The 13,104-nt window shown below is 42.8% G+C and overlaps 2 protein-coding genes across 5 annotated transcripts in view; one reads left to right on the top strand and one right to left on the bottom strand.

Moving 5' to 3' along the window:
* Positions 1-2,360: 2,360 nt before the first annotated feature.
* Positions 2,361-3,548, bottom strand: LOC118661477 (basic proline-rich protein-like). The gene has a single exon (XM_036319578.1). It carries the CDS (start codon positions 3,546-3,548, stop codon positions 2,361-2,363), a length of 1,188 nt encoding a protein of 395 aa, XP_036175471.1.
* The window catches only part of CREB1 (cAMP responsive element binding protein 1), a 58,500-nt gene continuing 47,944 nt past the window's right edge, over positions 2,549-13,104 (top strand). For 2 of the 4 annotated variants that reach the window (XM_036319886.1, XM_036319890.1), the window contains exon 1: positions 2,554-2,758. The gene's annotated coding sequence lies outside the window, so the exon portion shown is untranslated. Of the gene's footprint in view, positions 2,759-13,104 lie in introns of all 4 variants that reach the window. The other 2 variants (XM_036319888.1, XM_036319891.1) reach the window with 2 other exon arrangements.

Consider the following 13,104-nt stretch of genomic DNA (forward strand, 5'->3'; position numbering starts at 1 on the left):
AGTGCAGAGCGATAGGGAGGCTGGAGAGAATGACCAGCCCAGATGGTGGAAGGGCCTGGTCTCCATGATAAGGAGCTTAGACTGTGTTCATTACGAAAAGGGAATCCACTGAAGGAATTCAAGCAGGGTAGTGACTTGGTCAGATTTGTATTTTTAAAATGACTGTGGCTGCAGCATGGCAACTGAATTGGAGCGAGAGAACAGTTTTGTAGGACCTGGATGGTAGTTATGTGCAAACTTCAAGCAAGAGAGGTAGGTGGCTAGGCTGGAGCAGGGTGTGGAGAAGTGGCCACAATCCCGTTTTTTAAGGCACAGGGGTCTAGGTGATTCTGATGTGTGTCAGAGACATGCTAGGTTTCTGGCTTGAACTCAGCAGATGAACAGGATGCCCTTAACTGATCCCAGGGCTAAGGGAGGAAGGTTTTGGAGGGACTGTAATATACAGGTGGAGTTTGACATGCCCCATTCATCCAAATGAAACTGTAGCAATGGCAGTTAGAACTATGAATCTAGAGTTCAAGAGCAAGGTCTAGATTTGCATTACGGGATGGACAGTCTTTGGCAGAGGGTATGTGAGGCTCCTGGTAGAGGATGAGGTCACCTAAGGGAGTACATAGGGTGGGACTCAGGAAGAGGACTCCGATTTGAGAGTTGGATAAAGGAGAAGCAGAGAGAAGAGCATATTTGGTTGAAGGTGTGGTCAGTAGTGCCAAACGCTAGAATCAAGTCCGGTAACAGGATGACTGAAGCTGTCTGTGACAGATGAGAGCTGCTTCCAGTGAATGATTGGAATAGAAGCTAGACAGTAAAGGGTTGAGTAGTGGGACATGAGAGCATGTCCACAAGGTAAGAGACCATTGGAATCACCCATTGGAGAGGGATTTAAGGAGAGAAATCTTATTTATTTTAAAAAAATCTTCATTGTTGAAACTATTACATAGGTCCTCCTTTCCCCACCCCCCATTAATCTCTTCCAGCCTCCTCCTGCCCCTGCCCCCCAAAGCTCTCACTACCCCATTGTCTGTGTACATGGTCATGCATATATCTTTTTAAAGAAATGAGAGACTTAAGCATGTTTATTGATTTATTTTTTAAATATATTTTTACTGATTTCAGAGAGGGAGAGAGACACACACAGAAACACCAACGATGAGAGAGAATCATCCATTGGCTGCCTCCAACATGTCCCCCACTGGGGATGGAGCCCACAACCAGGGCATGTGCCTTGACCAGGAATCAAACCCATGACCTCCTGGTTCATAGGTCGATGCTCAACCACTCAGCCAGGCCAGCACGTTGATATACTAGGCGGGGAAGCCCGTAGACTAGCAAAGGTTGAATAACAGAAGGAAAGATGGCTATTCTTTGGCCCAAGTCCTTGAGAAAGCAGCAGGTGATCGATCAAGAGAACCAAGAAGGGCAACTGTTTCTCACAGGAAGCCAGTAAGGGGCGGAGCTCAGACTTGTACCATCTCGGTCTGCTTCCTAAGACAAGGTCTGCTTCTCAAAGGGCAGAAAGGCGATTATGAAAGAGGACTGCAGAGTTCAATACAAAGGAGAACGAGAAATCAATATCGCGGCCGTGAGTGACCTCTGAAAGCGCAATTTCAGTAGCTCAGGCAACGGAAGTCACGCTGGCGGGTTTAGAGTGGGAGGGGCGGTGAAGGAAAGGGTGCAGTGGGTGCAAACCACGGCTGTAGAACACCGGCTGCGAAAAGAGAGCGACACGGGAAGGTGCCAGAAAAAAAAAGGGGAAAAAAAAGGCGGGCAGGTAGGGGAGGGGAAAGGAGAAGACATTTCGAAAAATTGTGGAAGAGCAACCTGGGTCAGGGCAGGTCATTGCTCAGAGGCCCTGGATGACCCAGGCTGCGCACGCAGCCGGGCTGAACCCCGCGAGGTGCCACAGGTCCCAGCCCCGAAACAGAACAGTCCGGCCGGCGGCCGCCCGCTTTCTCAGCTGGTTCTCGGAGCCGGGCTGCCCGGCCCGCCCGGGGAGACGGAAAACCCTCCCCGCGGGGGCTCCCGAGCCACGCCGGGGCGGCACCGCGTCCCAGCCCGGCCCTGCCCGGGGCCTTGGGGGCGTTTGCAGCTGCCTTCCTCCCGCACTCGGCTGCGGTCCAGACCCAGCGGCGCGTCTCCCGCGTCCCCGCAGCGTTTGAAAGTTCCCGGGCCGAGGCCGCCCGCAGCCGCCCTAGAGCCCGCCGCTTACCGCCGCAGGGCCCGACCCGCGCGGGAGTTTCCATGCAGTCGCCCACACCCCCCTGGATTTCCCCAGCCGGCCACACACAAGCCCCACTTCCTCCTTCAGGTTTCCGCCGCCGCCGGGTTTTAGCCGCCAAAACGCGGCGAAGGGGCTTAGATCACTCCTCCCCCCCACCGCGGGTCCCAGCCCACCTTCGCCTTCCCTCCCGGGAGAACCCCTGCGCCTCGCCCGAAGGAAACCGAAGAGCTTCGGCAAGTTCCGCCTCCAGCGCGGGGGGGCGGGGCCGCTCGAGCTCCTCCGGGCGGACTCGGCTGTTTCCGTGCGCGGCCGCTGCGCACTCGGCACTGGGCGGCGCTGGCTGGCTCCCTGGCTGCGGCTCCTCAGTCCGCGGCGGCTGCTGCTGCCTGTGGCCCGGGCGGCTGGGAGAAGCGGAGTGTTGGTGAGTGACGCGGCGGAGGTGTAGTTTGACGCGGTGTGTTACGTGGGGGAGAGAATAAAACTCCAGCGAGATCCGGGCCGCGAACGAAAGCAGTGACGGAGGAGCTTGTACCACCGGTAAGAGGAGCAGGAGGAGGAGGCAGGAGCCCGAGAGAGCCGGGGGGACCGAGGGGGGACGGGGAGGCGCCGGACACCCGCGCTCCGGGCCTTCCCCTCGCAGGAGGGGCCGCGGCAAAGATGGAGCCTCCGCCCGAGCCCCACAACCTCGCCGCCGCTCGCAGCGAACAAAGAATAATGGCGGCGGACTGGAGCCAGCGGCGGCCGGGCGGCAGCGACTCTGCCTGCAGCCAGCGGCGGCGCTCATGGCGGGGGGCGGCGGGCTGCGGGCGGGGTGGCAGCCGGGGACCGGGCGGCGTGCGGGCGGGCGGCCGGCCGGCCGCAGCGAGCTGGCGCCCGCGTTCCCGCCGCCGCTGCCACCGCCACCATCGGGCCGGGCGCGGAGCCGGGAGCCGGGAGCCGGGAGCCGCCCCGGGGGAGGCCGCCCGCCCGGCCCGATCTGGGCTGGCGCCGCTGCCCCCCGCGCCGCCCGCCTCGCCCCCGGCCGGCCCGGCCGTCCTCCCGGCTGCGCCGCCGAGCGCCCGCGGGGGGTGGCGGCGGAGGCCGGCGGCCGCGGAGGGCAGCGGAGGTGAAGGTGCCCGCCTTCCCGGCGGCCCCGGTGCCTGCCCTGCCCGCGGAGCAGCGCGGCGGCGGCGGACCCGCTCTTCGCCGCTCTCTTTGTGCAATAAAGTTCGGAACCCACGGCTTCTCCTCGTCCTGTATTTTGTTCGTGCCCTTTCCCCCCGCTCGCCGCACACCATGGCGGGGACCCTGGCCTTTCTGCTCCGGGGAGCGAGGAGGGCTTGAGCATTTTTAGGTAGTTTTGACTCTTTTCCCTTCGCCTCTTTTTTCTTACTTTTTCCCCCCTAAGGCAGTAGTCATGGAAATGCATTCTTTTTGGGAGGAAGGGGTTGCTAAGAAAAAAACCCCACATTTCTAATAAGTTTGAAACAGTTGGGATCTTGTAAAAGGGAAGCTGGCGTTTGAAAACAGTTTCGCTTTTAACCCTTTTCAGTAAGGTGATCGCTTGAGATGTATCATGGTGAAACACCTCGTTTTTGGTCGATGTACTTTTGCTTTACATCACTTTTTATGTGTGTGTTTTTTTTCTTGCCAACCATGCCAACGCGTTTGGGCCCTCTGGATCGCGCCACCCCGCCTCCCGCCACCATGTTTCCCCACATATTTCTGTCTAAACGTGAACGTATTGATTAATACTAACTCTAAAAATAGGCATTTTTAAAAAATATCCACTATTTGTCTCCCGACTGCGGTGGGTAACCCCGACCGGAGACTGACGGTTTCAGCCACAAGGCTTATTTTTTTCTTTGTTAGGAAAAGGCATGGCAGAAAAGTCATTGACACATTAAAGATGAAAAAGATGATTTTTAGCGGACCTGCAGTATGACCTATTTAAGTGTGTCATACCCTCTTTTAGGAGTTAGAATTTCATTCCGGCCTTAGCTTACATCAGTTCCACCTCCTAAAGGTTTAGTATAAAAGATACTTTTGGTTGCCAGCTATTGAAATCTTTTACACTCACTGCTTATTTCCTGATTTAAAAGTAAAAAAAAAAACAAAAAAAACCCGGTTGTTTTTAGGTGTTGCAAAAGATGAACGAATTATTTGTTGTAGAAACACTTGGTCTGCCACATTTCACTAGAACTAGTTAATATACAAGGTTTCTTGTGAGGAATTAATACTGATTGGTAATGGAAGCCCTCTTATTTTCCTGTTGCCAGGTCATTTTCAAAACCTACTTTGCTGTATTGCAAGTCTTAAACACACATTAGCAATTTGTCATTGTTGAAAAAATCAAGAAAATGCAATAAAGAGTTTTTCCATAAGGACTGAGAAGATGATTTTATTGACAAACACTGAGGAAATTATAGTATTGATGATGTTATAGATTACTGTTTTTCCTTAAGAAAGATTTTCTGAAACCCAGCATCAGTTGAGGAACATTTTTCTCCTACAGAGAATATAGGACAACTCTTCCTCTGTGAAAATTTAAACTTTATTTATAAATTCATAATCTGTTAATTCTTAGCAATTCCAAGTGAAACTTTTCAAACTTCTTTTATATTCATTAATATGTGAACATTCACATGGAGCATGGTATTAAAAATTACACTTCTCCCCCCTCTCACAGATCAGTAAAAAAATCACAGTTAAATCTGTGATTAATTTATTAACGGACCATGTATTCAGAAAATGAATGAATCTTTGACACAAATTGACTGAAAAATGTTAAAAGGCACTTCTGGGACTTAAAGCTGGCACCCCTTTTGAATGACTTTTTTTTTCATGTAAGAGCCTAAGGAAACTTAGAAACCTGATCTAGAAAACGGCACTTCCCTTTTCTGCTTTCTAAAATTTATATTCTTGATTAGATCTGACAAATAGAAACTTTTCTTCGTAGAGAATTAGATCTGACAAATAGAAACTTTTCTTCGTAGAGAAGTAGCTTTATTTCGTCACATTCTAAGACATTGTGTTTTGTTGTTTTGGAATATAATATGGTTATATTAAAAACCAAGTACAGGGGGGGGGGGCAAAAATAGGCTTACAGTTGTAAGGTTATAGTAAAACCAAGTACATGGTGGGCAAAAACAGGTTTACAGTTGTTAGTACAAGAAAGAGTTTATTCTTGTATTACAATTTATTAATTATTGTATTAATTATTATATCATTTTCCATATGAATAACAACCTACTTTTGTCCCACGTGTATGTATTCCCCACTTCATGTCAGTTTAAAAATATTTTTCCTCTTCTACAGTAGAAAAAATGTTCTTGCAACTTAATGCTTACAATGTATCACTGAAATTTATAATTTCATTTATTCCATAAATACCTTACTAGATTCAGTTATATGCACTTGTTTGCCTGTAACACAGTCTTATAAGCATATCTTTCTTGACGTACAGTGTCACAGTGATGGCATTTTAATTGAATAGTTAAGAGCTCAAATCTGAATGTAAGGATATAGTAGACAGGGAATAGAAAAAAGGCAAGGATTTTGTTTTCTCTTTTTTTTTAAAAATATATTTTATTGATTTTTTTTTTTTACAGAGAAAGGGAGAGGGATGGAGAGTCAGAAACATTGATGAGAGAGAAACATCAATTCAGCTGCCTCCTGCACACCCCCTACTGAGGATGTGCCCGCAACCAAGGTACATGCCCTTGTCCGCAATCAAACCTGGGACCTTTCAGTCCGCAGGCCGCTGCTCTAGCCACTGAGCCAAACCAGTCAGGGCAAGGATTTTCTTTTTCTTATGTGTGAACTCATTTCTACTGCAGTATCACTTGAGGCAGCAGTTTGTGGTAATTCAGGTATTTAGTTAGCATTCACTGTGACAGAATGTAGTTAGTGGAAAGAGCATTAGGTGTTAGAATCCCTGCTGACACTATTGTCATGTGCCTACCCTCAAGGAAATTTGTGACTTACCGGGAATTTTTTAATCTTCCTCAGCCTCAGTTTTCTTATTTGTTAAATTAGAATACTACCACCTTTTTAACAGGGTCATGAGATAAAGTACTTCCTTAGGGACTCAATGATAGATACTCATTTTTAAGCCTTATTTTAACTTCCTAGCTGTGGGACATGGAGCAGGTTTCTTCTCCATACCTCAGTTTGCTTGGTCATAAAGGTACAATATCCACCTCATAGAAATGTGAGAATTAAATAAATTAATACATGTAAACTGTTTAAATAAGTTAATACATATTAAATTACACAAGTGCCCAACAAATATTTTTATTTTTAAGTTATTCATTATTAATATTACTATGGAGTAGAAGCTGCAGCAAATCCAAAGATGAATTACACTGTCTTGTTGCTACTCTAAAGGAACTTTGAGGACGTGATGACTAATAAGGCAGAATATCAAAGGAAGGAGAGATCATACTTGGTGAAATAATGAAAAAGAGGAATACTACAGTTTTATATTTTCAGTTTTATTTTTTAATGTCATTCAGATAATTCATAATTCAAAACAAAATTTATAGGAAAAGTCTGTGTGTGTGTCACCCCCACCAAGTCGTCCGAGTATTGTCAATTATTCATTCAGAGGTATATATTCATACACAAGCAAATACGTATATACTCTCCCCTCCTTTTATACAAAGGATAGTCTACTATATACACCATCATATATCTTGCTTTAATCCACTCAATACTGCTTAGCAAAAAGAGCTTCATTTTTGTTTTTTAACAATGAGGCATTTCATCATATGAATGTACCCATATTTATTAACTAGTGAGTGAGCTGATTTTATTTTTAGATCTTACCTGGCACTTTAAAGTAATCTATCATTATGCCTTTATTTCTTTTAATGAAAGAGAATTCATTTGACTGATAAATAACAGTTTCTGAGAGGAAATTGTCATTTGAACTTCCTCATTACCTTGTTAGCTTTTTGTGCATGAAAAGGCATGTAAGGTGTGCAAGAGTTAACTATGAAAATGAGTTTAGTCTGAATTTAACTCTTGTTGAGGCTCTTTATCCTACCTGCTATTGCTATTTCAGCCAAAATATTCTCAATAGCTTTCTCTCTAAATGAGAAAGAACATCTCATGTAGTTCAGTTCTTTAAAAAAAAAAAAGTGTTTATTGATTTTTTTTTTTTTTTTTTTTTTTTTTTTTTTAAGGAGAGAGATGGATAGAAAGAAACATCAATGAGAGAGAAACATTGATCGGCTGCCTTTTGCACACCCCCTACTGGGAATGGAGTCGAAATCCAGGCATGTGCCCTGACAGGGAATGGAACCTGTGACCTCTTGGTTCCTGGGTCAGTGCTCAGTTGCTGAGCCACACCAGCCGGCTCAGCTGGGCAATCCTTTTTTTTAAGCAGACTATTTTCATGGGATAGTATGACCCAGTAATGCGGATGAGAATACTAGCTTTCTTCCTGTATTTATTTTTTGCATAGTCATTAACTTATTCTTTGATGATTTTCTAAATTTTTTAGTGTAATTGTCAGATTTATATTTGACTAGAGGCCCGATGCACAAAGTTTGTGCAAGAGTAGGCTTCCTTCCCCCGGCTGCCAGCACTGGCTTCCCTCTGGCACCCGGAACCCGGGCTTCCCTCACAGCCCTGCCTTCATCCAGAAGGTCGTTTGGAAGGACGTCCAGTCTAATTAGCATATTATGCTTTTATTGTTATAGATGCCTAAGTAAATAGTTTCACCTATATGATTCTATACCAGGGTTGGGCAACCTTTTTGTGAGTGCGTGCCAAAACCAGCAAAATCTCTAACTCAAAATTCTTCTGTGTGCCAACCCTAATTTTTTGAGAACGTGTTACGCCTACCTGATATCTCTTAAGGTGTACATATGTGAAGAACCTTGAAGAAATAACAAAATTCATTCGAGCAACAAAAACACAGTATATGATGATGAAAAATACATTTAAAAATATATATATTTTATTGATTTTTTTACAGAGAGGAAGGGAGAGAGGGAGAGAGTCAGAAACATCGAGGAGTGAGAAACATCGATCAGCTGCCTCCTGCACACCCCCCACTGGGGATGTGCCCTCAACCAAGGTTACATGCCCTTGACCGGAATCGAACCCGGGACCCTTCAGTCCGCAGGCCGACGCTCTATCCACTGAGCCAAACCGGTTAGGGCAATACATTTATTTTTTAATGTATACATGTACGCTGATAGTCCGACAGAAAACTTTATGACTCTGTTTGATATTATCAGTGGGACTTTTGCTGCTGCATCACTGATGACAGAGATTTTACATCAGGTTTATATTTCGTGACCTTCAGAGATATGCTCGAGCTACTACTTTCATCCGTCAGGCTACTCCTATTACGAGACTTAACAAAATTCATCACTGAGAACAAAGATTCACAAGCGTATGTGGATGAAACCAAAACACTGGTCGGATCTAGGAAGGCAGGGAGAGTTAAGGCAGAGGCATAGAAATTGCTCTTCCCCTCTCTCGTCAATCCATGTCTATGGTCTTTAAGATAACTTGTTATGTAAAATTATTTATTTATCTAAGATGCACCTACACTGAATTTATCTGAAAAATAAAGAAGTCAATATTAAGAAAAAAATTGTAAATGGAAGATTCTAAGAGAGGGTTTCGTGTGCCAGCAAAAGTTACTGGCATGCCATGTTTGGCACGCGTGCCAGGGGTTGCCCACCCCTGTTCTATACTGAGATTTTACTGCTAAGATGATACCACCTCACCCCCAGAAGTCTTTGATCAACCAATTAGACCAAGTAGTACTTCAAGTAGAGCACAAAATTAAGTTTCAGCATCTCTCTAAATATTTTTTGGCTCTTCTAAGCAGTTAAATGCTGTTTGTTTATCTTTAAAATACATATGCTATACATTTTTTTAGTTGATTAAAGTTAGAAAGAAAAAGATAACTAATAATCTAGTAGGAAGGACATAGATAAGCTCCCTATCTTCCAAAAAGATAGGGAGGTGGAAGCTCTATCCACTGAGCCAAACTGCCTAGGGCTAATATGTGCTGTTTTTATCTGAAACATTTACAAAGCACTTTTAAAGATTTGGGGGGATAATTAAAGTTTTTAAAGGCAAAACATTTTTCTTCTGGAATATATATCTGTGTGCTGCCAGGGAATTAAATAATTTCTCACAATATGGAGTTGTTGAATTGCCTTTTGGGAAGGAGGTAAAGGTAATGAATTAAAGTAACAAATGGATAAGGAGAAAATGGCTGTTTTCCTCTGCCATTTAATGTATATGCTAAATCAGTCATTATATAGAGGTTGCTCTGGTCAACTTTCTGAAGTCTTAAGAAAGTATGGTTTTAAACTTATCATATCTATAAATGTAGGTTTTTGAGAAATTGGAAACTTAGATAAGACTAGCCATTTATTTTTCTTATTCAGAATGCTTTTCTCCCCTTAATATATATATATGTACAGGACAAATAACTCATGTCTCATGTCCTGTTTGCTTTGTTTTGCATTCTTTGAGATCTGCCAGACATGGCCTTGTAAAGATGTGTTGTTATAATTTACCCAGAGTTTTGTTCACTTGTCTACTAGGTTACCAAAAGGAAGAGGGGACAAGATTAATCATTCATATTCTGGTGTTTATCCTAACAGAGAAGGAGAAGACAGTTCTCCAGTGATGAAAAATTACCTTTATATGTTTAATCTATGCTTGAGGCAGGTTACATGAATCTCAGCTTCAAAAGAAAAAAAAAAGCACACCACAGTAGTACTCCTTGAAAAACTTTTAAATGCTTGAGTTGCTTTTCTCAGGGTTGAGGTAAGGTAATAAAGGAGTTTACCACAAATGAGATGAGCTGCCTGAACCAAGATGAAAAGCACATAAGAGTTTTCTTCCTGCTGCTGGATTTATCTAGGATCTCTGAGGAATCTAAAACAAGGGGCAAAGATTTGGAGTGTAAGAGATTGATGTTAAGGGTGTGTGTGTGTGTGTTTTCCCAAAAGGAAAGAAGTGAAGACTGACATTTGGTTGGAGAAGAGAGAATTTCGCAGAAGTTAAAATAGCTAAGTAGTGACCTGGATAGGAGTGGAGAGTGAGCCTGAAAGTTGACTTACGCCAATAGTAATAGAAAATGCCTTTCCCAAATATTTTTTTTTTAATTTTTTTTTTAAAATATATTTTATTGATTTTTTACAGAGAGGAAGGGAGAGAGATAGAGAGTCAGAAACATCGATGAGAGAGAAACATCGACCAGCCGCCTCCTGCACATCCCCCACCGGGGATGTGCCCGCAACCCAGGCACATGCCCCTGACCGGAATCGAACCCGGGACCCTTCAGTCCGCAGGCCGACGCTCTATCCACTGAGCCAAACCGGTTTCGGCGCCTTTCCCAAATATTAATGAATCTTCTCTAAAACTAAGATTTATTTCTTTAATTTTAAGTGTATTCCGAATGAGCTAGTTATATGCATGTGAGTTTTCAGTTACAACTATATGACAATATTAGATATAGCTAAAAATGTTTGTAGTTTAGCCAAAGCTGAATAAACATTATCTTTAGGGCCATTATCTCTGTTTGTATAAGTGATTGGCAGTAGGAGACTGAGAAGTATCTTGTTTGTTTTTATCACAAGCAAAAATTATTGCTTGTTCTCACTTTGTATCCTTAAAGGGGTATTTTTTTAAAAAATATATTTTATTGATTTTTTACAGAGAGGAAAGGAGAGAGAGAGAGAGTTAGAAACATCGATCAGCTGCCTCCTGCACATCTCCTACTGGGGATATGCCCGCAACCCAGGTACATGCCCTTGACCGGAATCGAACCTGGGACCTTTCAGTCCGCAGGCCGACGCTCTATCCACTGAGCCAAACCGGTTTCGGCAGGGGGTATTTCTTTTTATATAATATCAGCAGCTTTATTGTTTGCTCTGACCAGTAATAGTAGTATGTTGGTTTTACTTATTGCCAATTTATCAATCTAGTCCTTTATTCAATGAACATTTATTTAAAAACTTTTTGTAGTGAGATAATCACATGAAAATTTATTCAGTTAAGTATTTTTATAGATATTAAATGAAGGATTGCTCTAGTTCAGCGGTTCTCAACCCGTGGGTCGCGACCCCTTTGGCAGTCAAACGACCCTTTCACATGGGTCGCCTAAGACCATCCTGCATATCAGATATTTACATTACAATTCATAACAGTAGCAACATTACAGTTATGAAGTAGCAACGAAAATAATTTTCTGGTTGGGTCACAACATGAGGAACTGTATTTAAAGGGCCAGAAGGTTGAGAACTACTGTTCTAGTTGCTATAAATACTAAAGCCTGATTATATGGCTCCCAACTTCAAGGAACTCACGGTGTAGTGGAAATGATTTATTCAGGGCAGAATATCAGTTTTCACTGTTGTGTTGAAGGGCTATAGGAGCTTAAAAGAGAAACAGTTTAGTGAGGGAAAGTTTTGTGAGAAAGAATTTAAACAATACTGAAGAACTTGGATAAATAGAGATAAAAGGGTGTGTATTCTAAGCTATGGCATGGACAACAAAAATGAAGACATGGAAGTAGAATAAACCTAATGTGCTCACAAGTTGTTGAAGGAAGTATTACATTAACTATAATCTCACATTATGAGGAACTCTGAGTGTGAGGCAGGAAGCTTTAAATTTCATCAAGAGAAGGAACAATATAAACAGGAATGACATGATAAATTGGGCTACAACATAGATTTCCTGACTCCTAATTCACTCTCCTTCATGGTAGATTATGTTGCAGTGTAAACATTGGACATCATAGTTTTTAGTAGTTTTATTGACATATTCACATACAATCTACCAATTTCAAATGTACAGTATATTGGTTTTTAGCATGTTCAAAAAGTTGTGCATCTACCACCACAGTCAGTTTTAGGATATTTTCATTACTCTCAAAAGAAACCTAGCATCTCATAGCCTTCACCCCTCAATCTCTTCATACCCCCCAGCACCAGGCAACCACTAAATCTATTTTCTGTCTATAGATTTACCTATTCTGGACATTGCATATAAATGGACTTACACAGTAAGTTTTTCTTTGTGATAACCTTTTTCACGTAGCATAATGCTTTCAAAGTTCATCCAAGTTGGATGTATTAGTACTTCATTTCCTTATATTGCTAAATATTCCATTTTATGGATACATATTTTATCAATAAATTCATGGACATTTGGGCTATTTATTAATAAAACTGCCATAAATATTCATTTATTGCATATGTTTTCATTTCTCCTGAATATATACTTAGGAGTTGTTATTGAATTATATGGTGACTGTTTAACCATTTGAGGAACTGTCACACTTTGCCAAAGCTACTGTACCTTTTTATATTCCCACTGGCTATGAGGGTCACATCCACACCAACACTTGTTGTTCTTTTTCATTATAGCCTTCTTGGTGGGTAAGAAGTGGTATCTCTGTAGTTTGGATTTCTCTGATCACTAATGATGTCTAGAATCTTTTCTTGTACTTATTGGCCATTTATATATCTTTGAAGAAATGTCTATTCAGATCCTTTGCCCATTGTTAAATTGAGTTAGTTGTCTTCTTATTGAGTTGTAGTTCTTACTATTCTAGAAACAAGATATATGATTTACAAAATATGCTTTCATTCTGTGGATTGTCTTGCTTTTTTTTCCCAGCCGAGGAAGTAAAGGTTATCAATTAAAGAAATGGTGCCACACCTAGAGTCGCAGGTGAGCTCGTGCTCAAATACCTGGCTTCCTGGTGGCTTCCATGTGATGGATGATATAGAGGACTAATGGAGTTAGGGTCCTGATTAGGGTCACACTGTATTGATTGGTCAGTCTTTTCATTTTATTTATTTTTTTGTTTGTTTCTTAATCCTCAGTGGATATGTTTTCCATTGACTTTTAGA

The sequence above is a fragment of the Myotis myotis genome, unplaced genomic scaffold (assembly GCF_014108235.1).
Source record: "Myotis myotis isolate mMyoMyo1 unplaced genomic scaffold, mMyoMyo1.p scaffold_m19_p_8, whole genome shotgun sequence".
Lineage (NCBI taxonomy): Eukaryota > Metazoa > Chordata > Mammalia > Chiroptera > Vespertilionidae > Myotis > Myotis myotis.